General features: G+C 42.8%; 2 protein-coding genes across 21 annotated transcripts in view; both read right to left on the minus strand.

Annotated features, from left to right (window-relative positions):
- CCR6 (C-C motif chemokine receptor 6) overlaps window positions 1–1,260 on the minus strand; it is an 80,963-nt gene extending 79,703 nt beyond the window's left edge. For 15 of the 17 annotated variants that reach the window (XM_082475628.1, XM_082475633.1, XM_082475630.1 and 12 more), the window contains exon 1: window positions 621–691. The gene's annotated coding sequence lies outside the window, so the exon portion shown is untranslated. Of the gene's footprint in view, window positions 1–620; window positions 692–1,200 lie in introns of those variants that run through there. The other 2 variants (XM_082475618.1, XM_082475619.1) reach the window with 2 other exon arrangements.
- CEP43 (centrosomal protein 43) lies at window positions 70–26,045 on the minus strand. Of its 4 annotated transcripts, XR_014267667.1 has the most exons (14): window positions 25,838–26,044; window positions 25,070–25,123; window positions 23,271–23,325; window positions 22,703–22,791; window positions 22,110–22,247; window positions 19,641–19,721; window positions 17,150–17,209; window positions 9,194–9,420; window positions 7,044–7,156; window positions 5,567–5,635; window positions 4,351–4,390; window positions 3,350–3,446; window positions 1,201–1,766; window positions 70–691 (listed from the first exon to the last, which is right to left on the minus strand). XR_014267667.1 is itself a non-coding variant. In XM_082475639.1 (13 exons), exons 1-13 carry the CDS (start codon window positions 25,937–25,939, stop codon window positions 1,692–1,694), a joined length of 1,200 nt encoding a protein of 399 aa, XP_082331765.1. In that variant the 5' UTR covers window positions 25,940–26,044; the 3' UTR covers window positions 70–1,691. The 4 variants fall into 4 exon arrangements, 3 of the variants coding, with proteins under 3 accessions (XP_082331765.1, XP_082331767.1, XP_082331766.1); XM_082475639.1 differs by having other exon boundaries at window positions 70–1,766; XM_082475641.1 differs by lacking the exon at window positions 5,567–5,635 and having other exon boundaries at window positions 70–1,766; window positions 25,838–26,045.
- Window positions 26,046–26,777: the final 732 nt, after the last annotated feature.

Genomic DNA, 26,777 nt, shown 5'->3' on the forward strand with positions numbered 1-26,777 from the left:
TCAAATCATTGCACAGAAATCTAGCTCCTATCAAATAATATAAAAAATAAATCACACACTTGACACAGATTCCAGAGGGCCAGAACAGAACCACAATCTTTATAGAAAATGACTTTTCACAGAGATGACATCCAAGGAAATACATTTTACAGAGAGCACATTGGGGGGCTTTTAGCAACAGACTACATCTTGATGCAGCGCTATTTCCTCACATGAAACAAAAAGCCTGACCGAGACTGAGATCACGGCCCACAAACTGAGGGCAGCTTGGCAGAGCGGCTCCCAGGCTGCCCTGGCCCACATTCTGTCCTGCTTCCTCTTGGTGTTTACGGCTCAGCTTCACTTAAATTGTATAAAATCAGATTCTAATGTCACATAACCTTGATCCATACATTATCATTTCCCTTTACATTTCGGAGCCTAGTAAATATTTCTGTAATATTTAGACTAGTATGAAATGAAAAACTAACATTATACAAACCACAAAGTCTGTTCACTTCTTGAGATCAATGAATTAGGTCTAATTTGCTCCTTTTAGTAATAAAGGTGACTTAATAAAAAGCTTTAATTTAACTGAAATTAAAAAGTACAAAATTTAACACAATCACAGCTTTACTTACATCAATATGAACATGCACGCACCACTTCCAATTGTTCTTTTTAACACTTCAGGATCAGTGATGTCAGCAACCTACATAAATAGCAGCACAATGGACAGAATGTAAACGAGACTGCCTGGAATTCTATCACTGGCTCAGCTTCTAAGGGTTACGATGAAACCATGTACAGTGTATTAAGCTCGTCAACCTGGATAGGGTCTTAGGCCATTACCACTGCTACAGTCCAATCTGGATTTTAATATAACCAACTTACAGATCTGAATAAAAGCACCGCTTAATGCTTTCAGATGCATTTTGGTATTTAATATGTTTCAAGGCATCTTTACAAATGATAAATTATAACTATGACAAGGAGAACCTGTGAATAAAGCTTCTTACATGGACATAGCGCAGCAACTGCAAGTGCTGTCAGAGACAATTCCATGAATCAAAAGTCATGACCACATCTGGATTTTAATTTTTAAAACAAGCAAAACTAAGTAGCACACACATGAGTATTTTAATATAACCTTAATGGTCTAACAAACCTTCCAAATGGAAGGAAATATGAAATAAAGTCAACCTATCAAATGTAACTTACAGTGATGGGCTTCAGGACTGCAGATTTTCCAGGCCATCTGCCAACTACCTGCAGAACCACCTGCTGCCGAACGCGCTGACTGCAGACGAACCACCTGCTGCCGAAGCGCCTGACCCCAGGAGGCTGCCCCACAGGCGCGCACGCGGAGCTTTGGGAACCTACGGCTTTACTGGCGCCTTCGTCATGCGCTTAACACTGGCATTTCACAGGCTCGCTCCTTGTAGTGAATTTGAGCGTAATCAACTTCCATAGAGAAACATGTAGCTAAACCAAATTAAGAATATTAAATCTTCCACACATGGTCTCAAATAGGAGCATTTTGTTTAGTATAATGAAAAGTTAATTTTTAAAAATATCTGTCATCTTTTTGAAACACAGGCACCAACAGGGAGCAGACGTTCCAGCAAAGGGTGAGACTGTCCAGGAAAAAAAAAAGAGCTGATCAGAGCCCTTTGTCCTTTGCCAATGAGAATACTTCCTTCTTTCATCGCCTAGGCAACATCTTCCAGATAATCCGCAACATCACTGAGCTGGGACACAGTGAGGTCCTGTGTCAGGTCATCAAGCTTTGTCGTTCAAAAGAAAGAAAAGAATTAGTGTCAGGATGCAAGCAGAGTCTTAAATAATGTTTAACATCTACTGCTATAACTTAAATACTATCTTATACTCTACAAACTGCTGCATAGTTAGAAGTCCTTGTCCTTTCTTCTTCCTTTTTTGAAATTGGTGGTAACAAAAGCTGAGCTAACAGTTGAACTCTACATTAACAAGAAGACTGGGTGTTAAAATAATCCGTCTGTAGTTCTTCTGGTAACTTTAAAGCAACATTTTCAGGCCTCTTTACAATGACATAAGGTACAAAGAGAAAGACAAATTATTACAAACTTATACAGTATCAGGAATTAGAGAAGGCACGTTATATATTATCACTTAACCTTCAGAACAAGCCTATGAGGGAGGCATTGACGCCTCCATCTCACGAATAAAGAAACTGAGGATCAAAGGTTGCAGTTCGCCTGAGAAAACACATACATAAAAGAATAGGAACGTGGGCCCAGATTCATTACAAAACGCTGCTTCTCTCAAAGGCCCTCTCCCTACATGATAGTCCTTGACAGTCACAAACACTTGGAGAGTCCTTCCTTATTCTGGAAAGCAAGGCTCACCTCCAGGCTGTAGCGACCCACAACCTCAAAGGCAGACTCACCCACAGTGTACCGGGGGCACTGATATCTGATCCTGAGATGCTACCTTACATCTCACATCTAACATACACCTAAGTATCTGCTCTCTGCCCAATAAAAGGTCAAATGTGATCTCCAAAATGCACTCCTAATTTTACACCCTGACTCCCCGTTTCTGCTGTCTTGTCCCCCTGCCCGCTCACACCTCACAAACACTCCACACCCCAGTATCTGCTTCAGCTCCTGCATTCACAGGGCTCTTATATACACACCAACCTTAGATACTGACGTCTCTGAAAAGGACCTCCTGCCTACAGTGTCTACGCCCTGAGGTGGTCGATTCTGACTCTCATCCTAACCCACCATGGCCCAGTTAACACCCACAGCAATTGAAGCCCCAGTAATAACACGCCAGCATTTCACAAGCACTCACTTAACAAAGCAGGCGACAACTGAAAACAATTTTACACATTCATTACAGACATTCTTTTTAGATTTGGACCAGGAAACTCCGTCATAAAGTTTATGGAATTTTCAACTGCTTTTCTCCTAGTTAGTATAATTTATTTTTTATTGGCGTATAATTGCTTCACAACGTTGTGTTAGTTTCTGCCGCACAGCAAAGTGAATCAGCCCTACACATACACACATCCCCTCCCCCTTAGACCTCCCTCCCCTCCCCCCATCCCACCCATCTAGGCCATCACAGAGCACTGAGCTGAGCTCCCTGTGCTATACAGCAGGTTCCCACTAGCTATCTATTTTACACATGGTAGTGTATTTATGTCAAACCTAATCTCCCAATTCATCCCACCCTCCCCCCTTCCCCTCCTGTGTCCACACATCCGTTCTCTAAGTCTGCCTTTCTATTCCTGCCCTGCAAAAAGTATAAAGTTTTGAAGCTTTACAGTAACTCAAGGCAACAAGCACAGATAGCACTCCATGGGAGAAGCACAACATCATACTTTATCACTGGTATTGACGTCATCTATTTCCACAGAGAGGTCTTCCTCGATCTCTTCACCAATACTTAGCTCACTTTTTTCTGAGCGATGGCTGGTACTAATTTCAGGGGGAAAAAAAAGAAAAATAAGAACTTTGAATATAAACATTTAGAGAGAGTAACTAGCATTCTTCAGTCTTTCACGTAATTATTTTAATTCTTCAAATAAAACAGAATAAACTATTACACGTCATTAATTCCAGACATCTCATCTCACTTGAGCCTTAAAATAACTTAGCAAGGGCAGCAGGAATAGTCCAGTCCATTTACCAGATGAGAACACTAAGCTTCATAATAGTGACTATGGTCACAATGGCATGAAAGAAGCAAACCCAGATTTTTTAAATTTCATCTCTCAAAAAACTGTATAATATGTTAGAAAGTAAACACAAATTCTAAATTGGGGGAAAAAAACTATCAGTTACATTAAATTCTCAGACTCTGATTTAAAATTTCTAATCATATCTACAACAAATATTACTTCCAAATTAATTATTAGCCAAGTCATAGGTTATATTTTCTTTACATATATAAAAAAATTACCTGAAACAAAATATTAAGAAATGTCATGTGAATCAGAAAAACAATTTGAGAGGGCAATTTGTTTAAGCCGAACGTAGACAATTCCCACCACTGAGATCAGAGAGGGGAGAGCGAAAGCACCGGCAATCCGGTGGCCTGACTGCTTCTACCGGCTTCTGAGTCAACCCTTCAATGTTATTTCCTTTTCTTATTCTTATCAAGTTCCCTGCACATAATACAGATGTTCTTATTCTAATGTAAAATCAAAAACATGCTTCAAAGTCCAATGTATAATTCTGGATTAACTATCTTCCATTCACCTTCCATCAATATGAACGAGAGAATCAAAGACTAAAATAAGCACCAATGTAATTTTGTCACACTTTCCTGTTCAGAAATTGTTTACAATTTATGTATTTCTTGTCCAACCATTTTTCTTACCTATTAAAATCATCAACATAGTCATCTTCTTCTCCAGTCCCTGATAAGTTTAAGAAAAGATATATATGTTATATTTATATAAACACACCTCACAATTTATCTACAATTAGACACATACATTTCCTTCAAAAACTACACTACTGAACTATACGGCATCATTAAAAAGAACAGCTGGGCTGCAGTTTGGATTTGGGGGAAACTAACCACTCCCCCACCTTCCTCCAGCTTCTGTAGCCAATTCAAGGACAAAATAGTCACTGAATAATGGGCTGGAACCTAACATTAGCCTCTGACTTTCTGGTTACACATACAAGCCTGTCCTGCAGGCCAAATCAGCCCACAACCTGTTTTTGTACAGCCTGCAAGTTAGGAATGACTTTTACATTTTTCAATGATTGTAAAAATACAAAGAATACTCAGAGACTACGTGTGGCCCACAAAGTCTAAAATACCCATTCTGTCCCTTTACAGAAAGAGTTTGCCGACTCGTGCTTTAAACATGTGAAGCGCCTGTCTGTGAACACGAGTGCCTTTGACTAATATTTCTGTCTCCCAAACTAAACTGTGCTCTAAAGCCTTATTCCAGAAACGTCAAGGTTCTGAGGGCGCTACGGTGCCCACAAGTGGCCCAGGGCACTCGGAGGCTTCTCCTGCTGCTGCAGGAGTACCGCTCTCGCTGCTGCTCCAGACCACAGAACGGGACGCAACACCCCAGAGTTCCTGTTACACATCCATCCCCATCAGACTGACTCCCTGGGGCCCAGACCACGTTCCGCCAGCCCCCGGGAAGCGCCTCTGCCTCGGCACGCACTGTGCTCTCGGTCCGAATGGCAGGCTCTCCCCTCTGTCCGCCCCAGCAGGTCTCGCAGAGCAGTCACTTCCTGGGAGAGGCTCCCCCATCGCCAAGGCTAGGCTAAGTCAAACTACTACCCGCTTCCGTAACGCCGCGGCCTGACTCTTCTAACACTCCAAGTACCCGTAAGGCACCTGTTTAACACCCATCTTCCTGCTAAGTTTAAACCCCACGAGGACAGAATCCGCTGTGGTTACTGCTCCCTCCACCCCTGGCCGACAGAGTAATCCTGGATACATAAAAACCGTCCAACCATCTGTGCATGAGGTGCTCACGGTAGGTTGACTGACACTTCATTTAAGATTTTATTCTAAAACATAATCGCCTTAAAGCAGTCAATACTGAAATTGGAAATCTACTTACCCAAACCAAGTGATCCAATTTTATCATTGACCAATTTAAGATCTTTCAAAATTGTGTTTCCCCTTTTACCTGTGAACAGGAAAAAATATTCACATTAAATTGACTTTTAGAATATAATAGTCTCTAAACCATGTCAACTTTTTTTTTGCAGTACAGGGTTTGTTGATACATCATAACCGAAAACTAAGAAGAAAATTACAAGCTGTGATTAATTACACTGCATTCTGCATTATTACGCATTACACAATATAATATGCTTACACTATGTATCCCATATCCCTTTCTTAACCACACTATTACATATCCTTTTCGTAGCCATACTACTCTTTATTGGAACCTGACCATCAAAATCATTTTCTACCCAACTATCAGATATCAGCCTTCTCTAAGAAGCCCTACTGGGTATGAATTCACGGACTACAGTTAATTATTCTCATCAGTTTTATTTTTCCTTTGAACTTTTAAATTTTGCTTCAATGTAATCGCTATTTCATTTACCAAACTGATCTCCTCACTGGTTTTTATTTCTTCAGTCCCCAGTTCTCAATGCCCTCTCTAAATCATTATTTCCTAGTCAGTGTTAAGTGTGACATGATCATGACATTCTGGATTCCTTCACTGAAGGTGACAGTACCACGGGAAAGGAGAAAAAGAGGGAAACTGGGCCGAATTAACAGACTCACGGCTAGTTAACTTTGTGTGCCCTGGGAAATCCTACTACAGCGGTATCACATAACACAAAATGGTTAGTAAGTACTACAAGATTATGCAAAACCCCACAGCAATTTCCTAATAAAAATCTACTCAAGGAGGCACATTTATACTCTAAACACTCTGCCAATTAAATCCTATATTTACTATGATATAGTATACAAAGCTCATCTACATGATTACATGTTTAAGGCTTTGCTTTTTGCATCCTCGGTCTTGTCACCATCTGTGTGCAGTAGCAGGGCCATTCCATGTCTAGCTAACAATCCCTACCTCTGCTGCACATAAAAAGATACATCTGATCCAAATCCCTAAAGGGACAATAGTATTTTAACATTCTTACGATGATTACTGTGCTATCTACAGAATCTATGAAACAAAGTTTTAAAAATTAATTGTAAGTAAATCCTACGTAAGTCAATTTAAATGTCCAAAAAAGAGAGATGGCTTAAAAATTATAATGTCTATTTATTATAGAAGACAGGTAAAAAGTCAATTTCCTAAAAATATTCCATGGCATAGGAAAAGCAGAATACAAAACAATATAGAGAATATGACCACGCTCAAAAGAAATTTTAAAAATAAAATATTAACAGAAAATATCACTGAGTAGTAAAATTATGGGCTATTTTTATGATTTTACATATATTTTTCTGAAAAAATAAACAATGATCATACACTACTTAATTAATTAGAGAAACAAATATCATCAGCATTCAAAGTCCACGTCTTCAGTCAGCAAACCTAGGGACTTCCAGACACTCACTTTCAGAGTCTTTCAATGAGGGAGCTCCAGTAAGGGAGCTGAGTCCACTTTTTAAGGGGGGGGCGTCCGAGAGCGATGCAAGGCTTCCTACTTGCTTACTAGGTTCACTTCTCCTAGCAAGAAACAAGCGTACAGTTAAATGGGATTCTTACATTCTGCCATTAAAACATAAGCAGCTTGAATATATCTTATAGGCAACACAGGAGCTGCGAAATAAAGAATATACATTTCACAGATTCAAAATCATGAAGTATACCTGGCAAGGCAAAACAGACTAAGAATCACTGCAAATTCATTCAGGAAGTCATCACCTCTCTCTAGAACTGTGTGTGATATCTCACAAATTAAACTGCTCCTCTTCATCAGCGTCACCGTCTGGGATTTTATCAGAAGCCCCTTCCGTGGCCCCGAGATGCAGGCAAGGGACAGCGCAGGCGCTGGCGAGCCCAGCACGGGAGCCCAGACGTGGCCCCGCAGAGCGGGCCGCAAATGACGCCAGCAGCTGACCTCGGCACACGGTCCTGACCGCCAGCCTGCAGCGGACGCGGAGCGGCGCCCGGCGGCCCGCAGGCTCGCCCTCCGGCCCGGCGCGCTCTCACCTCCTCCGGCGCCGGCACGGAGGTGCAGCACTCTCCCGCTCTTACTTCGTTCATCTTTCCTCTTTACAACCGGATTATTCTCATCAACACACGCACGTGCTACTGTTCTTCGCAGTTTAACGTTTCTCAGCCCCACGCCCGCCCTCCAGCCACCGCGCGTCCCTCCGCGCCCTGCACGGGAACACTCGTCAGGAGATCACTCTGCCACGTACGGTCCTCTCGTCTCAGGCTTCCTCGAGCCCACGCTCACCCTCTAACACCGCCTCAGCCCCACCCGACGGCACCGCCCGCGAGGGGCATCGGGGCTCCGTGTGGCTAAGCGCAAAGGGGGACTTTCAGCAGAACGTAACTCAGCTGCTCACTCGGGCCTCCTCCGCCAAGGGCGCCTCTCTCTCCGGTTCTCTGGGTCCCCTTCCCGCTGCAGTGCCCCTTCCTTGGTGACCTCTTCCAGTCTCCCGGCTGCGACCTCAGCTAAGACTGATGACTCCCTAATTGTCACCTCTAGCCCAGACCTCTCCCTGAACGCCCACACCCACACCTGAAAACAGACTTCACCTTCGCACCAACAACCTTCTGGAACTCACTGGTCGAGAGTGAGCTCTGGGCCGTCACACGGCCCACCTGTGCAACCCAGCCTCGCTCCCCCTGCCCTTCATCTCGGTAAACGGCCTTTCCAACCTCCTAGTTGTTCAGCCCGGAAACCCCGGAGCTGCCCTTGATACTGCTTTTCCTCTCTCACACTTATCAGCAAATCCTTTTGGATCCAAACTCAAAACACATCCCAAACCGCCTATTTCTCACCACTTCCACCATCACCTCTCACCTGGATAACCCTAACACCGTCCCTCCTGGAGACCCAGCAGCCAGGCGACGCTGTCACAGCGCAGGTCGGATCGGCCACTCCGCCGCTCACAGCCCCGGGGCTTCCGGGCCCCGCAGAGCAAAGCCAAGCCCTGCCACGGTCGCTCCCGGCCCCGGCCCGACTCCACCTCCTGCAAGCTCCTTCGCCACAGGTCCTCGGACGTGCCACACCACACACCTCGGCCTGTGCGGGGCTCCAGAGGCCCAGCTAAACGCCTGGCCTACTCTCCCCTCCGTAAGCTCGCCCCTGAGGTGAGGCCTTCTCCGCCAGCTACTGAGAGCCGGCTGCCCTCCACACCCGCACTCCCGCCCTCCGCCGTCCAGTTCTCTCAGTCCCTGTAACACGGGCTGCATCTATGCAACCCGGCACCTGGTGACTCTTAACTTATTGCTGCTGCCGTCCACAGTACGAGCTCTCGGAAGCAGAGATCTTGCCTGTTTCAACACTGAAACGGCACCTGGCATACGGCAGGCATTCAGTACAAACCTACCTGCTGAAATCATTAACATCTAGGTCCTTCAAAACTTGGAATTGTTTTACAACACAAAAGGCTTTAATGACACAAAATCAGACTTACGAATTCAATAATTACAGAACTATTGGTAGCTCACTATTTCTTAAACATAAAACATTTAGAAACTCTATTTTTAAGCCGCTAGTCTGATAATATAGAAGCACAGGTTACTCACCAACCATAGGTTTTTTCTGGTTTAGGAATGGGATCATCAAAGAAAGAATCTCCTTCCATATCATCTTCATCTGGACAAGGACCAGCTTCGTCTTTGACATCTAGACTTTTGTTGCTTAACAAGGATCCAATTTTTGTTTCATGGGCCAATAAGTGAAGACTACTTTTGCTCTTTGGTTCTGATGATGAGATACTGGTATCACTCTCACTAGCATCATTGCTGGTCTTCTAGAAAAAGAGAGAGAGGGAAAGAGAAAAGGTCTCCTTGGCGAAATAAAACTTTAATAAGACCTCTTAAATAATAAAAAAGTCACGTGAACACACGCAATTCTGTGTATGCACGCACATACACACGTGGGGTCTTGCAACTGCGTGAGGTGCAGTGGGACCCCCCAGACCTACCAGCTCATCCCCAGGCTTCAGGGCATAACTAACTTTTGAAGGGGAAAAACGTCAAACATGTTTGTACCATTCCTTTCCTCCCTCCCTAAGTGGAAATACCTTCACCTAGCCCATTTATAAACAAACTTCCCCATTTCCTCTTACATATATATCACTGCTTCATAAATTACCTTAATATGTTTTCAACTCGCAAATAAAAAGCATTACTAACAAAGGAGATAAGGAAGATTAGTTCATCATCATTAGTTCATCACATAAATGAACCAAGCATTACAACAAAGTGGTCATCAATAAAACTAGCAGTTTTCCATCCGGTGCCAAACACAGTGGACATCAAGGTGAAAGATGCCGCCTTTACCGTTCACATTTCTAAAGTAAAGTTTTGCTAGTTATATCACTGGTCTTAATTCAGACTTTCAGAGTAACTCCCTATTCCACACCTCCCTTAAACGTCCATGGATGCATGTATTGACGTATATGTTTCTATATACCTGAAACCAATGCACAAAATTCTCAAGCATTTTTACTCCCGTCCTACTGATCTGGTGATGTTAGCAGAAAATATACTGCACACTGTATTTTCTTGTTTTCAGGTAGCCCTAACCCTCACAACCTAATTTTATTCTATCCTTGGTCAGACTTCTTTTTGTCTTTAGACACTTCTATGTCAACAACTATAAAAATAATAACAACAAAACCAAAATATCATGATAGTAATAATAAAAGTAGCTAACATTTATGGAAAGTCTTCAAATGCTTCCCATGTGTTACCTCATTTTAATCCTCAAAATAACCTTATGGTGTGTGGGGCAGGTTCTGTTTTCTCTGCAGAAATGAAAAAGGAGATGTAGGGACACTGCAGTCATTTGCCAAGCCGGGGAGTAAAGGCGTCTGATATCGAAGTCTGATTCCAGAGGTTAGCTCTAAAGGCTTATGCTCTGCTATTAGGCTGAGTCACATGAAACTGTAGTTTTTATGGGTTAAAGACGACAGTTTCCCAAGATTCAGCCTTCACGCTACAGAGAGCAGGGCTGAGTAAGACGCCACAGTGCGTGAGGCAAGCGCTCTCCTGAAACACGGAACGTGTAATGTAGTCCATACTCCACTACTAACTATATAATTTTAAGGAATTTAATGTTCTCAGGCATGAACTTCCTCAAGAATTGAACCGCAGCAGTCTTTTCCAAGTCAAATTATTACTAGGAGGTAAGAAAAAAGGGATGGGCAGCTGGGGAAAAGTGGTAATAATGCGGGTTAGAAATCACTCAAGGAGACACTAAGGATGACTGCACTTTGCATCTGTGTACAGACAGAAGGGACTATGCAGTAAGATATACGTTTATAGTTTTACACTAATTAGAGGCCGTGATTAGTTGACAGCAGGTAAGATATATGCTATACAATTTTTAGGGCCTTGTATAGAGCTATACATTCCATATGTTATTAATATAGATACATCAATGGTTGTAAAAAGAGATGTCTGGAGAAATAAATACCAAGTTATCACCCTTTTAGACAACATAGGATATTTTCAAAGAAGCAGACACTTTTTCAAATTTCCCAATAACTTTCTTGAAGTTTTCCTATTATTATCAATTATAGAGAAGCACCATCCACCTACATATTTCTTAAGTATATTCATGCCCATTATAACTTCTGATTTATAAACGTTTTAAAAACTGATTTATATCTTTTCAAAGGAATATGCATTCGGAAATAAATACCCTGCATTCTTGTGCTATTTAAACACATTTATGATTACAGATACTGAGACAGTGAAAGACTGTCTCCTTCAAAACATCCCTGAGAAAATTCAAAAGGATACCTGACATGAAACGGACAAATACAAATGTAAAGCACATTACAGGAAACAATAATTATTCCAACAAAGTCTTTCTTCCCCATGAACTCACAGCAACATAATTTAAGTCCATATAATGAACTATCTGAACTTAATAACTAATATATATCCGTGATTATTTTTGACAGGTTTTAGTCTTGCTAGGAAACAAAAGGCTAGTTTTAGGAAGACGAGTTTCATGGAGTAGCACATTATGGTGTTCAACACAATACATATTGTTTACAATAATAACTTGTTTAAAATTATGGTTCTATTTATCTATGGAGTAAAATTAAACTTTAAAAGCACTCAATCTGCTTTGGAAGCGTTGTCAAAATCAATTTCTAAATCACATAGGAACGTGTCATTACTTTATAACTATGGCTCATTTTTTATCAAAAAGACCATTACCTAACCGGGTTACTAATGAATTCACTAAACTTAATTCCAAATATTTTTTACTATTAAAAAAAAATCCACACTAAGAGGAGAAGCATTTATCAAAACATTCTGTAGATTGAAGCAAAAGTACTGCAAAACTTTAAGAGCAATTTTCATGGAGAAAGTCCAAATTTTTTGAGCATCAACAGATCAACTCATGACGCATATACCCTGGGATCTATTTATTTTCTTATTTTTTAGATTTTTAAATGGTAAGTTTAATAATGGAGATATACACGGGGTACAGAGAGACACCAAATACAAACTTAGAAAAAAGGAAGCTTTAAAAATGTCTTCTTGGAGCTAAAGATGTCTAAGCTGAGTTTTAAAAATAAATAGAACTTTGAAGACAGGAGTTAAGGATAGGGTATTCTAGGCAGTGGATTAGCTAGAGTAAAGGCACAAAACTGAGAAACAACAGATATGCACCAAGAAACACGAAGAGTTCAGAACTGCTAAAGTGTGAAGTTAAAGCAAGGCTCAGCAGAATAAAGCAAGACAGGTCCTAGATCACAGAGATATTTCACAGAGTCATGTTTGCATATTAGAAAGATCACGTGACTATGTAAAGAACAAACTAGAAGAGCCAAAACTCTTAAAAGAGGAAAACAGTTAGGAGGCTGTTTGAGTAACCCAAAAAAAGGTACAAGGGATTTAACTAGAGCTGTAGAAGCAGCTGATACTGTGTGTAAATCCCAACTCTTCTACGTAACTTTACACAAGGCCCTGATCTCCCTATGCTTCAATTTCTTTATCTGTAAAGCTGGCATAATAATGCTTACAAGAATTACACAATATCATCCCATTTTGCAAATAAGGAAACTGATAGCTGGAATAAGGATTAATTAGACGGGACAGTTCAGACAAGTACATACAAGTTAGCAGGACTTGGTAATGGATTTAATATGGGAACTGCCAGAGAAGTGAGATTTAAGAATGGCTCCCTGTTTCAATTTGGAGACTATCAACTGATATTGAGAACACAGGAAGAGTAATTGGTCTGGTGAAAATGATAAGGTCTATTTCTTATAATTGAAACGGAAATAGACTGGGATCTGTTTAAAAAACTTTTATCATGGCTTAAGACAAGTCTCATACACATAAACTTCAGTTACTTGAGTCTCTATCACCTAGATGTGGACAAATTAAGACTCAGGATAAATCTAAACAGCTAAGATTACGAATTGTTTAAAATAAAGAAATGCAAATGCAAAAAAAAAAAAATTCCTATGACAATGCCTTAGAATTCATTCCCTGGACAACCTCAGAGGCCTTGGAGGTTATTATGGGTTAAATTGCATCTCCCCAAAAGGTAAATTGAAGTCCTAACACCCAGTAGTACTTCAGAATGTGCCGTCATTTACAAGTAGGGTCACTACAGATGTAACCAGTTAAGGGGAGGGCACAGTGGAGGCGGGCAGGCCCCTAACTCAATACGCCTGGTGTCCCAACAAGAGAGGACAGGCACACACAGGGAGAAAGCCCCGTCAACGTGACGGCAGAGACTGGAGTGATGTGTCCACAAGCCAAGGCGCGCCGAGGACTAGCCGCGAGAAGCTGGGAGAGAGGCCGGGAACAGAGTCCCAGCCTGAGGAGGAGCCAATCCTGCAGACACCTTGATCTCAGACTTCCAGCCTCCAGAACCGTGAGACAGTAAACTTCCGCTGTTTTGAGCTACCAACTTTGTGGCACGTTGTTACAGCAGCCCTAGGAACTAAGAGGTAACTATAATAAAACATAACAAAGCCTGGTCTTTCCAGGTCAGCAGGAGGCCTGCTCCACAGCACTACAGCAGTCGCGTAACCCCTTGGATGGACCCCAGGGCGAATAAGCTTTACGGTAAACTACAGCCAAACTGTAAGGAAGTTCTAGAGTATGTTTAATTTTCTGCTAGTACACTTACACAGTCAAGATTTCAATCATTTCTAGATTAACAGCAAATCAGCATCATAAAGAAGTTTCACAGAGAAATAACTACCAATTTTCCAGTAGCCAAAAACTGAATTATCAGTAGAATGTCTTAAAAACCTGGAAAAAATAATTTTGTTTTTCTAAACTAAAGGCTTGATCTGCACTGTTCATAACAGAGGAACAGCAAAGCCAAAGAAACATCCCAGTTTTGCAAAAGTATTCAAAAATATTTGTGCAAATCTAATTCTCTTCCCCGCCCATACTTCAGCCTGCAGCTCCCCTCCCCGACTCCGCCAAAGGCAGTTTGTGACCCATGACTTACCAATGAATTATTTAGAAAAGTAGTTTTACTACCATTGTAACACACACATATATTTAAAGGTTTAATTTACTTACCTAGAAAGTAAACACTGTGGAATTTGAAAACCACAAAGCAAACATACAAGCCCCTTTCTGAAAACTCAGTTTTTCTAAAGAAACACTATCCCTATGCTGTATATCAACAATCTGTAGTTCCTACAGCTGCACATGAGATCCAATGTCTGGCTGTGAAATCGGCCTGAAGCTCACCCTCTGTCCAGCCGCTCTGCTCTCAGCCTGTGCCGCCGGCTCACAGGTTCAGTGGACAAGAGGTCTGGGACCTGAAGCAGAAGGCCAGGCACCATTACAGGTATGGGCCAAGTGCTGGCATCTTGTTCACCCACATGCATTCCTTCATTTAGGGGGTGGGGGGTGTGTGTATGCGTGTGTGTGTGTGTGTGTGTGTGTGTGTGTGTGTGTGTGTGTGTGTGTACAGAATAACACTGTTTTGTTCATCTAGAAAACCCTAAGGTGAGACTATACTTTCGGGGATCATTTCTACAGCTCAAAAACCCGAAGGCAACCGCAAAAGATGCGGAAACACACGCTCCCAAACATACACAGCACGTGATCCCCATCACCGCCCTAAATCAACATAAAGCTGGGCTTATCCCAGAATTTTGAAAACAAGGAACAAATTAAGAAATGTTATTTATTAAGCACTTGAAGCAAAAAAATACCTCAACACAAATCAGTTTTAAAACACCTAAAATCGATTATGAAAAGAAAGGATAACCTTCCATGCTACATTTAATGTGATGATTAAAACAGCTTCGTGTTAAAAACAAACAAAAACCATCTAATACCTTATTTAGTTTTTTCAACTGAATGGTAAAAACCTTAGTGGAGCCTACCAAAAGTCTGTTGTAATAAATAAAATGCATTTATTTTTTTCAGACAACTAGCACCATGCTTGGTACAATAAAATGGTTCACACCAAAATAGATTATTACAGATGATACTTTGGAAGTGTTAATGCACATTTAAAATGTTTAACTCGTTAAAGAAATGCCCTCCCGTCTAATATTTATGCACCTTGTATTCTAACTCTTCTAGCATCCTTTATTGTCCTACAACAATAACAAAAAGAAACGTAACTTTTATTTTACTCAAATTAAATTAGTTCAAAACCCTTAGATTTTGCTTTGCATATTAACGGGCTTACAATACTAAGTACAAATCAGTTATACATGTAACTTATTTTTTAAAGTTTATTTCTGATATGAATATAGCTTCTCTGAAAACAGCCAGAAGTCTCTGAATGAGCAGTTAATACTTGTGCCTTCCCGCAGGCAAAAGAAACAGTAAGACACAGACACTTCCTGCTGGGCGCCCTGGGCTACCACTCCCAGCTCTGCCCACCCGATGGTGCCACTATCTACCCTGTGAACGGCTCCCCCTGGACCTGGCTGTGGACAACCGCCATGACCAGATGCAGCTCAGGATTTGGATTATTAAGATGTTAAGAAAGTTAGGCTATTAAGGGTACTGGGACCCTGCTGCATGCACAGGGCCAAAGAGGAAGGCAGAGGGAGGGAGGGCTAAGGGCTCCTCTACTGGGCTGGGTACCACACAGACTTCTTATAGACGCAGTTTGGAAACAAGAGCAGGGAAGTAGAAGGGAAGAGGTTTCCAAGTTGTTGAGGAAGCGTGAAATAAAAGGGCCCGACTTGCAGCCTGCAGTTCCAGAATAAGGCCTGTGCAGACTCTTCAGTCACCCGCAGAGGGAGGGCGAGGGAGGGAGGGCGTGTCTGGGCCCCCGCCGCTGCGTCCAGCACACAAAGTGAAATGTGTCTCCTAGTGGCTTTGGTTCTACGTATCAACTTCTTTCAAATGTTTTAACTTCTTTAAAACTCATGACACCAACAAGATTTTTTTAATTTAATATTACGAAATATACTTTAAAAAAGTACAAGTAACTGACTTAAAACATCTGTAAAAAACATGCTAGTTTATCTGCTTAATTATTTTTCTTAAGGTCTGTCTCACATCTCCAACTTGACCATAAACTGCTTAAGTGAGGACCCACGTTAAATCTGTCTTGCCCCCAGCACTTAACACACAAAGACTTTCACTACGTAAATGTTCAAACATACTCGAATACATTTTAAAACATCTTCTCATGTAGTAGTGCATAAAGAATAGTGTGAACAAATATAATAACAGGAACTTACCATTGAAACCACTAGAACTAAAGCCAGCTAACACAGCAAATACAATTTTTCAAAACCCTTTAATTTTGGAAGTCCTCAACTTAGCAAAAAAATCTATACATAAACTTAGGCTCAACAAGGACTAGTGATTCTCACAGAATTGAACGTTAAATAACTTGATCTTATTCTAAATAAGTGTAAGAACTATACAGATAATTAATGCTTCTGAGAACTCCGATACTTAAAATTTTATAAGCAGTTCATCTACTAGCTTAGTCGAATTTTGAGATCTTTTGGGAAGGAAAAAAAGCAGCCAAGGCAGTGACATAGCACGCCCCCGTGAGTCTGCTGTGAGGCAGCGCTCAGAAAGGCTAACAGACGTCCAGGGGCTGACAAGCTGCTCAACACAAACAGAAGTGTCTTGAAGGAAACTAGGGGTGGCCTTTACTCATCGACTGGAACTTATCCAAAAAGTAGTCTGATGTTCTAGTTACCTCAGATAAAAATCATAATGTTAAGGATACATAGGTGACCATCCATTCAAGAGGAAAGTAAGTGTCTTCCACTTGTTTTTGTTGCCAAAAAAAACAAGGAATTCTCAAAGCAAAACCGAGAGCAGAGTTTTAAAATACAACACTATGATTTTCACCTGGATAAAAACTGAAAGTCAAACTACTTTTTCTTTTACGTCACCATGACTTTGGCACGTTCTGATCACAGATAAAAGAAAGTGACATTTCAAAAGGAAACGGAACCCTAGGCCAGTGTGAACTCAGCGCCCGAGGAGGCCCGTGTGAGCCGGCGGTCGGCCCGGCCCAGGCCACTCTCCTCCTCGGCCCTCCCGCGTTACCTTGGCACCAGACTTCCGCCTGCTTGGCTTCTTCTTACCTTGTCCTTTATACCTTGGTATCTGAGCATGAGAATAAAATGACATTTTACCACAAAGTATAAATCTTTAAAAATAAACTAATTCATACCAAACCAATAAAGATTCCTATTAGAAAATTTCTTAAAAATGGAAAATCTAACTAATGTGGTTCACTTTGAAATCAGTGTTTTAGTCTTTTCTTAACACTCTTCCTAAAGTGGTTCAGCTCATGTTTAACTCCTCTGTCCGCCAGTCACGGGGTTACACGTAGGGACCGGAGCCCCCCCGCTCAGCTCCCGTGTGCGGAGACCCACTCCTTTCCCGCTCCGTCCAGCAGCACGCTACGCAAGCCAGCCTGAACGCCTCGGCAGCTTCCGCTGAGACCTGCCCTGGCCTTACCGCTCCTTCCCCGGGAGGACACAAAGCCAGCTTCTAAGGGCCAGGCTGGACCCTGCGCTTGACCCCACCTTCCCGGAACTCCTAGTGCCCTCCAGACCGATGAGGCGCCCTGATGTGTAGGCCCTTCTTAGAGCCCGAGAGCCACTCAAAGACCTCAGAGAGAGAAGAAAGCGGGCGAGAAAAGGGTGGGGCAAGGGCTGGAATCCCAAATCCAGATCCGGTAGGACTACAGGGGAACTGCAGTTTAACTGCCAAAAGAACGCCGTGCCTTAAAACAGACCCCATCCAGCCCCGCTAGAGACGGGCTGCGGTGTTCCCAAGTGCTCACTGCGCCCGCAGGCCTGTGATGCTGGCCGAGAGCCCAGGTGAAGCTGAAAACCATCAGAAGGTGGTAGAAGCAGGGACCACCTGGAGACAACTCAAAAATTACCATCACTCCTCTGTATTTAGAGCAACATTTCCCGACTTAAAACTTAAGATTCTCTTGATAATTCTCATGACAGAGCTTAAAACCCTTTTTATGTAGAGAGCATACAGAGATGTAAAACAGACATTAACATTTTATCTTGAAGACACACGATATGTGGAAAATCAGTATTGCCAATATGCTTTAGAAAATAATATGCTAAAAAGAGAACTTCCAAATAACTCAATACTATAGGTGTTAATAAGTATTTTGGAATATGGTTAATTTTAATCCCTCTAAAGCCAGATATTTTCACAGAAAGCAAACCTTTCTTTTTACTAAGGCTCTTATACCTGGCACTTAATTTGAAGTGAATTTTAGATTCACTCACGACCTCGTTCTCCCTGTACAGCAGGTTCCAGCCTCCAATGAGCATCACGGGAAAATGCTTCCAAGACCAACCGACCCTATTAGGAAAGGCTAACTAGGCCTCGGGAAAAAGAACAGCTACCAGCAGCGTGAGAGCCTCATTCCCAAGGCACAGCATTCCTCTGATTTCTAAATCTAAAAAATAAAAAGGAGCAACAAAATCAAAGAACCAGCAATAAACAGCAACAGGAACCATTCACTGGTGTCTACGCCCAGGCATCTGGAAAAGCAAGGAACCTAGCAGTACAATTGCTGCCCTCCAGACGTTCACCTAATTTAAAAAGACACAACTTGTGTCTACGAATAACACAGCCCCAGGAGCCACTCTGGGGATGTACTCCACGGCACCTCTCCAAACAGAAGTCAGAGGAAGTCCCACAGCACAATCAGACCCCAGCCCGCCCTTGGGTGAGACGGGCTGGTCCAGCCACCGTGCTGTGCTCAGCCAGGCACAGGAAGATGCCCTTCCAGACCACCACCTTTCTATCCATTCCTACTAGTACAGAGAGCCTGGATTTTACGTTCAGGTGTTCCACACAGTTTTTTCTCCGTTAATCCAAATCCCTGAGATCAGAAGGCCTTAACTTTAACAGCTCATACAAATACAACCAGAGTGCACAGACTTTTTATAAATCCTTAAAATAGCTCATCAGTATAAAAAAATCATCGTGATTTACAATTCCATATCTGGGCACCTGTCTACAGTATTCAACACAACAATTCTATATTCTGGAGCCTGATATTCTCAAATTACAGGAACTTATAAGTGAAAAGTAAATTTCCTTGTTAATTGAAGGACAAAACGTTCAAAGTACCAAATGAATCCAAATATCCTACAATTTTGTTATTTAACAGCATATTTCTTTCTACGATACAATATTCAAAACAATATCAAAGCAAGAGAATTTTCAAAAATTAAAAAAAAATTTTTTTAAATAACTTCAGTATTTTAAAAATGGAAAGTATAGTACTGAGATCCAAATCTCATGTGGCTCAACATATAAATTGTTGATAAAAAAATTTAAGAGCATATTTACATGGCATTTTAAAAAACCTATTGTCTTGCATAATGGTCCCAAAGGAGCTTATTAAAGTTTTAGGAGACTCTCTAAATAAATAAATAAATAAACATTAAAATATATACTTCCATCAAAGACAAAAAAGCACCTTGACAACAACAAAACTTGTAACAAGAGTAGCGACAGAAAGCAGAGCCCCGCAGAGCCTCAGCCCACTCACCTTACTGGGGGCACTGTGTGCACTTGTTTTTCCTTCTGGGGACTTCGGTGGAGGACGTACATCAGACAGATCTAGCGCACCCTGAAATATTTCACAGTTTACAATTAAAACACATTTAAAAATAAAGCATGAACATACCAATTATACCTCAACAGAATATCAGCATTTAAAACCACTATACAATATTGGCACTTTTATTTCTTCCTATTAATATAAATATCCTCATTAGATTTTCTTCAAATTTTACCAAAACACAAGGCAAACAGACTTGTGATTCTAATTACCTGCTCAGTATTTTACCCAAACACCTTGAGCAGGCTATACTCAGGCCATACTCAGGCCGCATTTAAACATGCCCCCAAGCTTCCTTTCCGAAGTTATTTAACCTTCTCACTTTGCTTTCCCGACTCACCACACTAACACTGTCCTGTGATTCTCAAAGATCTACTCTTTCTACCTTCCCTTGACTAGCTTCCTTACTTCACTGTCTCAAAAAAAAAAAAAAAAAAAAAAAAAAATCAACTAGCAACTCTCATAAAAACAGGAGTACATTCCAAAAGTGGCCCCTGGTGTTGAGTTATTCGTAGATATAAGCGACTCTCATAAAAACAGGTAACTGAGGGCGGGTGGGGTGGGATGAACTGGGAGATTAGGATTGACATGTACACACTAATATGTATAAAATAGATGACTAATAAGAACCTGCTGTATAAAAAAATAATAATAAAATTAAATTTAAAAAAAAAAAACAGGTAACTGTTACAACTATGCGGGATAAGGCACTAAATTACAGGGGCTGCCAGGAGGGAGTGAGTAAAAACAAAAGAAAACATCCCCAAAGTCAGAGTCAAGAGAACATGGATGGTGGGGCTTCCCTGGTGGCACAGTGGTTAAGAATCCGCCTGCCAATGCAGGGGACATGGGTTCGAGCCCCGGTCCAGGAAGATCCCACATGCCGCGGAGCAACTAAGCCCGTGCGCCACAACTACTGAGCCTGCACTCTAGAGCCCACGAGCCACAACTACTGAGCCTGATGCCACAACTACTGAAGCCCGTGTGCCTAGAGCCCGTGCTCCACAACAAAAGAAGCCTCCACAATGAGAAGCCCGCCAACCGCAACGAACAATATCCCCCGCTCGCTGCAACTAGAGAAAGCCTGCACGCAGCAACAAAGATCCAACGCAGCCAAAAAATAAAATAAAATAAATAAATAAATTTATTAAAAAAAAAAGAGAGAGAACATGGATGGTAACATTGCACAGCTGCGTGTGGGAGAGGACGCGCCGTTTCAGGTGGAGAATAGATGAGAAAAAGGGGACAGCAAGACAGCAAAAGCCACTTTCAAGGGTAAGCTCCACCTGGCCTAAGCACAAGGTTGCACATTCAAAAAAAGGCATAAGGCTCGAAAGCCAGGTTGGTGCCACATCATGCAGGATCTTAAAGCTGAGGAACCTGGAGATTATTTAGTTGCCATTACATAGTCACTGCAATGTTTAAAGAGGGAAGAAATAGGCAAAGGGCTGAATTAATTCAGCAATCATGAATAGAAAAGACTGAAAAGATGTGGGCACAGCAACCTGGTTTTTAAGGGGGGGTTAAAATGCACTTTTGGTGAAAGCTTCGCTGAGTTCGGTGGGCTAATCCACAGCTAGTTTTCTTCTCCAGCATCAAAAGTCCAAAGTCCATTACCTTCCACATCCCTACAGACCAACCTGACTAAAAGCACACATTTAACCAGGCATCTGGACAGTTATGATGCTGTCTACATCCATGAAACAGTGTCTTTATGTAAAACTAATGTTTGTAAAGGAAATCAGACCATTAATCTCATTAGCATCATTTCTAAAAAGAAAGGATAAGAAAGACAATGGCGAATCAAAAAAACAAAGTATGAAAATGTTTAGAAACTGTAAAAATCAACAGCTTAAAGTTTTAAGCCTAGTTTAAAAAAGCCTTTAAGTTCAAAAAATTGTTAACTAGCCTATAATTCAGCCCTTCTATGTTTAAAAATAGTAGTAAAAGTAACAACCAACAATTGAGTGTTCTCAGCATTTCACATGCACTAACTCACGCGTGTACTAAGTCACGCGTGTAAGCCCCACAACGCCTGCGAGGAAGACTACCATCCCCATCTACAAAGGAGGCCCGGGGAGGGGAGTCGCATGCCCGAGGCCGGAGGGTAGTTAGTGGAGGAGCTGGGATTGGCTCCACACAGCCCAGCCCCTGAACTCCCTGGTCTGAGTGTCACTCCCAGAACAGGTGCAGCAGCAGCCTCAGAGCTACCACATCTCCAATTTTCATCAAAATGTGCATTTATACAATCTCTGAGTATGTCTTGTTTTGTTTTGAAGGAATAACCTCTTTTTATTTAAACCCGACTCATTACGTATGCACTCATCTGTGTGGCCGCACTAGACAGGCAATGACTGGAAAACAGAAACAGGTAACAAAGGATAGGACTGTACTTACTTCCCCACTGGTTGGCCCTTTTTCTTTCTGTTGACAGCGTCTGATCACTTCTAATAATAAGGGTCCACCCACCGTACCTTCTGCTTCAATAATTCCTAAATCTCGGGCTAAATTCTCTCGACCTTCGAGACCTTGAAACTGGGAAAGAAATAAGATATAAAGAAGTATAAATGCACCAAAATATAGAAAAGTTATTTTCAGAGATTAAAGAAAAATATTTTCAGAACTTAAAGACATCTCTAAACTCAAAGAGGCCATTTTTCTAAGGAATGAAACGTCCATTTTTAAGAATTACATATTTCTTTTACACCAAGTCTTTGCATTCAAAGTCTCCATTACCAGGTACAGGCTTAGAGCAGAACAAGTTAACTCTATAACAACACTTCTGTCAAGTTATGTGAAGCAGGGACACTGGTGCCAGCTATCTGACAGCTCAGATGGCTTTTGAGAAAAACAGATCATCAACTATAAAATATAACCTTTATGCAAGACACTCTAAGTAAGTTGTCAAATTTTGTTAACTTTCAGCTTGTAATGAACCCATCTGTATCAAAGGCAGTTTCAGAGACAGACGTAAAAAGCATCATTCTTACTGTGCTAGTTTCAGGTTGAAAAACAGCCAAGGTAAAGTCAAGATTGAAAAACTGAAGAAATTCGGCAACGAGACTAGCCACCAGCCGGCCTGCAAAAAGCAAAAGAGAAGGTGGGAGAGGGTCTTTAGGAACCCGAGGCCTCCTCACTGACACTGGAAGTAAGATAACTACAGTAAAGGGAGAAAAGAAGTTTCTCAATGTTTCAAATTGCAAATTTCTTCTCTTGAATAATACAATTCAGTGATGAACATCTCAGTTCCGCCATTTCCTCATTAGGATCATTGGTCTGGAACTATCAGTAACACAATGTGACATTTCATAAATGGATGAGTGTTTTGCTTTTCACAGTAAAATCAGCTTTTTACAATAAAATTGGCTTTAACCAACAATTTCCCATGACCACTGATATTTAATGGCAACTCAGTTGTACAATAATATACAATTTAAAATGAGAACCTACAAGAATCGGATACTTCAAAAAATAATCTGAAATTCCTCATTTCTCCCAAATGGAGTCAAGATTTGAAAATTCAGAGACAGACAAAATAAACAACAACAAACATCTTACCATCTTTCGTATTTAAAAACTTTTTCAGGCTCTCATTGACTAAAGGAGTTTTGTTCTGTTAAAAAATGAAATATTTTAAGTGTTATACATTTATCCCCAAACCACTACAAAATGTAGACTAAAGTTCAATTTTTTGGCAAAGATATTAAATTAAATACTGTCACTCACAAAATGATGGCTAAACCCATTCTATAACTACTGATCACTACAGGAACTACTTTTTGCTAAGGTAAGGACTGAGATATACTCAATTAGGAGATTCTTCTTGACAGCAGCAAAAGAAATTACTTAGGCGTAGCAGTGACGGATTTAAGATGTTAATGAATTAGAGGGTGCCTGGAGCATAAGGAAAGGTATAAGAGAGACACAGTCTTTCAAAACTGAGGAAAAAAGTTGCAGAGGTATTAAAAAGCAAAACATGAGTCAAGGGAAACAGCTCTCTCCTTGAGAGAGATGTAAACATGTTTCCGTGCTCAACAGAAGAGCCAGGAGAAAGGGAGAGGCCAAAGATAACAGCGTATAGAAGAGGCACTGACAGTAACACCTAGAAGGTAAAACCCAGAGAAAGTGATTATTCTTGGACAAGATAGAGTCACCTCTACTAAAGCAGGAAGGAACAAGAAACAGATGAACACAGATGCAGGGGAGCTTTTTCTGAGATGAGTGACAGATTGTGGAGGAGGACACAAGAAGTTAGGATCTGATGCTTCTATTATCTAGTGAAGGGAGAGACAAGACCGTCCGTCAACAGTGAAGGACACAGGTAGGCTAGGAGGCTAACGTGATGTAGCCTCCTAGCCTACCTGTAACGTGATGTCAGAGGCTAACGTGACGGCGAAGTGGGAGCTGCTGAGCAGAGGCGAGACTCAGGGTCAGCCAGCTCAGGACCTCACGGAGGCTGGAACCACCAACCAGGAACGTCAGCAGTCCAGTGCGGGCTGACCGCTCTAGCGCAGACGGACACAAACGGGGAGGGGAGTTAATCTGCTCAACTAAACGACCCTTAAGATTTTTCCCCAAATCAAGTATGGCTGGAAGGCAAGGTAGGGAGGATTTCTGAGATATGGACCATGGGGTCCAGACCAGCTAAGAACAAGAGGCAGCTAAGAGAAGACTGATGTCTGGGAAAACACAGAAGAGCCAAGAACTGAAGACCTTCCTGAAGTTAAAGAGGAGCAAGGCATCTAGGTCTAAAGTGAGGAGGAGAAGAGGCTGATTTGTCACAGAGGAAGTTGAAGGCCTTGATTATGGAGTAACGCTTGCTGGCCACGATATTTACTCAAGATGGTGGCAGGACTTGCCGTAGAGAGAAAAAACTAAATACACTTATAAGAGACAGAAGTGACAGGACCTTTGACATAAGAAGGACTACATGATTTTAAAATAACTGGGTGACTGGATAACTTGGAGAAAAGCTGAATACGACATTCCTCCCACCCGGTGGGGATTCACAGTGCATATCAGCATATTAAAGGTTCTAAGGGGTCCCGCAGTAAACCCACTGACTGTGAAACCACTTCTTCAAGTGTTCTGGATTTCGCCTAAGGAAAGAGATCTATGAGATTTACTACTGGCCTCAGAGTTGTGGTGCCTTAACTTTCTTTAGATTACTCCAAAACTCTAAAATATACATGAAAAGAGAATAATCGTGACCCTCTCCCAACAGTAAAGAAGTTTAATCCTTAGTTCAAAACTGTCCCTGGCTACACACTCCTCGAAACAGTGTTTCCGAGTGGCTTTTAAGTAATTAGAAATTAAACATAAACGAATACAGTCATTAAACTTTGTAGATTTCGTACCTCTACTTTTTCTTGCTCCTCTAGCGCTAAAAACACAGCTGCTCGGAGTTCAGCCTTGAAAAAAAGCGGGGGGCGGGGGTAAAGGAACAAAAATGATCTCAGGACATTTTCAGGACAAGCAGCTCACCAGCTGAAATTTCAAAAGGCAACAGGAAAACTAGCAAGATGATAACGCTCAACAGGCAGGTGCGAAGAGAGGCCAAAAGTCGTCCCGAGACGTCCTGACGGAGGGGCGCAAGCTCTCTGTGCCCCGTGCCCACCGTCTGTCCCCCTGGCACGGTCAGCACCCATCACTCTGGCTGCGGTCCTGATTTCCGGGCCTTCATGACGCCCATCGGTCGCGTCGAGGTTGCAAAGTGCACTCTGAGAAGCAGCCCGCCACCCGCTCGTCACCGCCAGCGGGGGGGGCTCGCTGCCCAGCAGCTGAGGCCAGGGGCGGGGGAGACCCAGGCGCGGGGGAGACCCAGGCGCGGGGAGCAACGCGACCACCGGGCCTGGAACGGGACCAGGGCGGGTAGCGGGCGACTCGACCACCGGACGCCGCGGTCGGCCTCCTCCGACGAAGGCTGGCCGGGCCCCCCCCACCCGCTCGCCGCCGCGCGGCCCGGAGGCTCCCCGGGAGAGACCCTCGACCCGAGGGCGGACCGCCCCCAAGGTGGCCCGCGAGCTCGGACCCCAGCCCGGGCGGCCCGCCGGACGCGCCCCGCGCCCCTTTGTGACGCCCGCGGCCGGCCTCCCCTCCGCCGGCCCCCCGGCCTCCCGCCCAACCTTGATGCGGTTCAGGACCCCGCTGTTCTCCAGCGTCTGCACCAGCAGGTCCCGCAGCTCCGTGTCCTCCTCCGCCACCACCGCGGCCGCCGTCGCCGCCATCTTGCTTCTCCAAGACAACCGCCCAAGCCGCGCCGACGGCCGACGGTTGCCGCAGCCCGCACGGCGCGCGGCAACGCGGCTCAGCCCACGCTCCCGGCGCCGGCGCGCAGCCCGCCGTCACGGCGGGGCGGGGCCTCGGGCGCGGGGTGGGGCCTCGGGCGCGGGGCGGGGCCTCGGGCGCGGGGCGGGGCCTCGGGCGGCTTTGGGGGCGGTGGCTGAAGCGGAGGACGTTGTGGTGGCCGGTAAAAGACAAAGCTGGCACCAAGTCATCTCAGCGCTGACAGCTGGAGGCTGACCCAGGTGCAGAAAAGGTTCAGCTGAAAGGCATATGCGAGCTGCCTACAGACCTGCTGTACCCCTAATATCGTGAATGCTGCTGAGTGTTTTCAATCAATTATGGGCAAAGTTTGAAAGATGTAATCATAATTGCAGAGGCGAATGCAAATTCTTGACAGTATAAAAGTAAAACTCAGACTTATAACGTTGGTGGGGGGGTGAGAGAGAATATAAATATACTAATTTCCTCATCTCCCTTTGCAGGGAGCCAATAGGGAATATGTAAGTTTATAAATAATGACTTAGGTAAAGTCACAAAATCTTCCACCATTAGAACTAAAAGTAATGTAAGTTTTAAAATTAGGAGCTGAAAGAGAAGATAAAATTTTATCCTTTGAAAATATGCTATTTATGGTTGATGGGTCAGGATGTATATTATTTAGAGATATAATGAAAAGAACCAGAAGAATTAAAAACAAACTTAATTGTAGCTGAGTCTAGGGTATGGTACCAGGTGGTGCGGAGGGGAACAGGGAGGACTCGAGACCTTTCAGTAGTTTCC

This window comes from Balaenoptera physalus, assembly GCF_965194825.1.
Source record: "Balaenoptera physalus genome assembly, chromosome: 9".
Lineage (NCBI taxonomy): Eukaryota > Metazoa > Chordata > Mammalia > Artiodactyla > Balaenopteridae > Balaenoptera > Balaenoptera physalus.

Bases quoted from the DNA above. Each gene is read 5' to 3' on its own strand.
- CEP43 (XM_082475639.1), bottom strand. From the start codon at position 25,939: ATGGCGGCGACGGCGGCCGCGGTGGTGGCGGAGGAGGACACGGAGCTG. The intron at 22,248-22,702 runs GTAAGAATGATG...TTTCTTTCCCAG, and splicing joins TTCAACCTGAAACTAGCACA to TTTCAAGGTCTCGAAGGTCG. The intron at 4,391-5,566 runs GTAAGTAGATTT...TAAACTTATCAG, and splicing joins AATTGGATCACTTGGTTTGG to GGACTGGAGAAGAAGATGAC.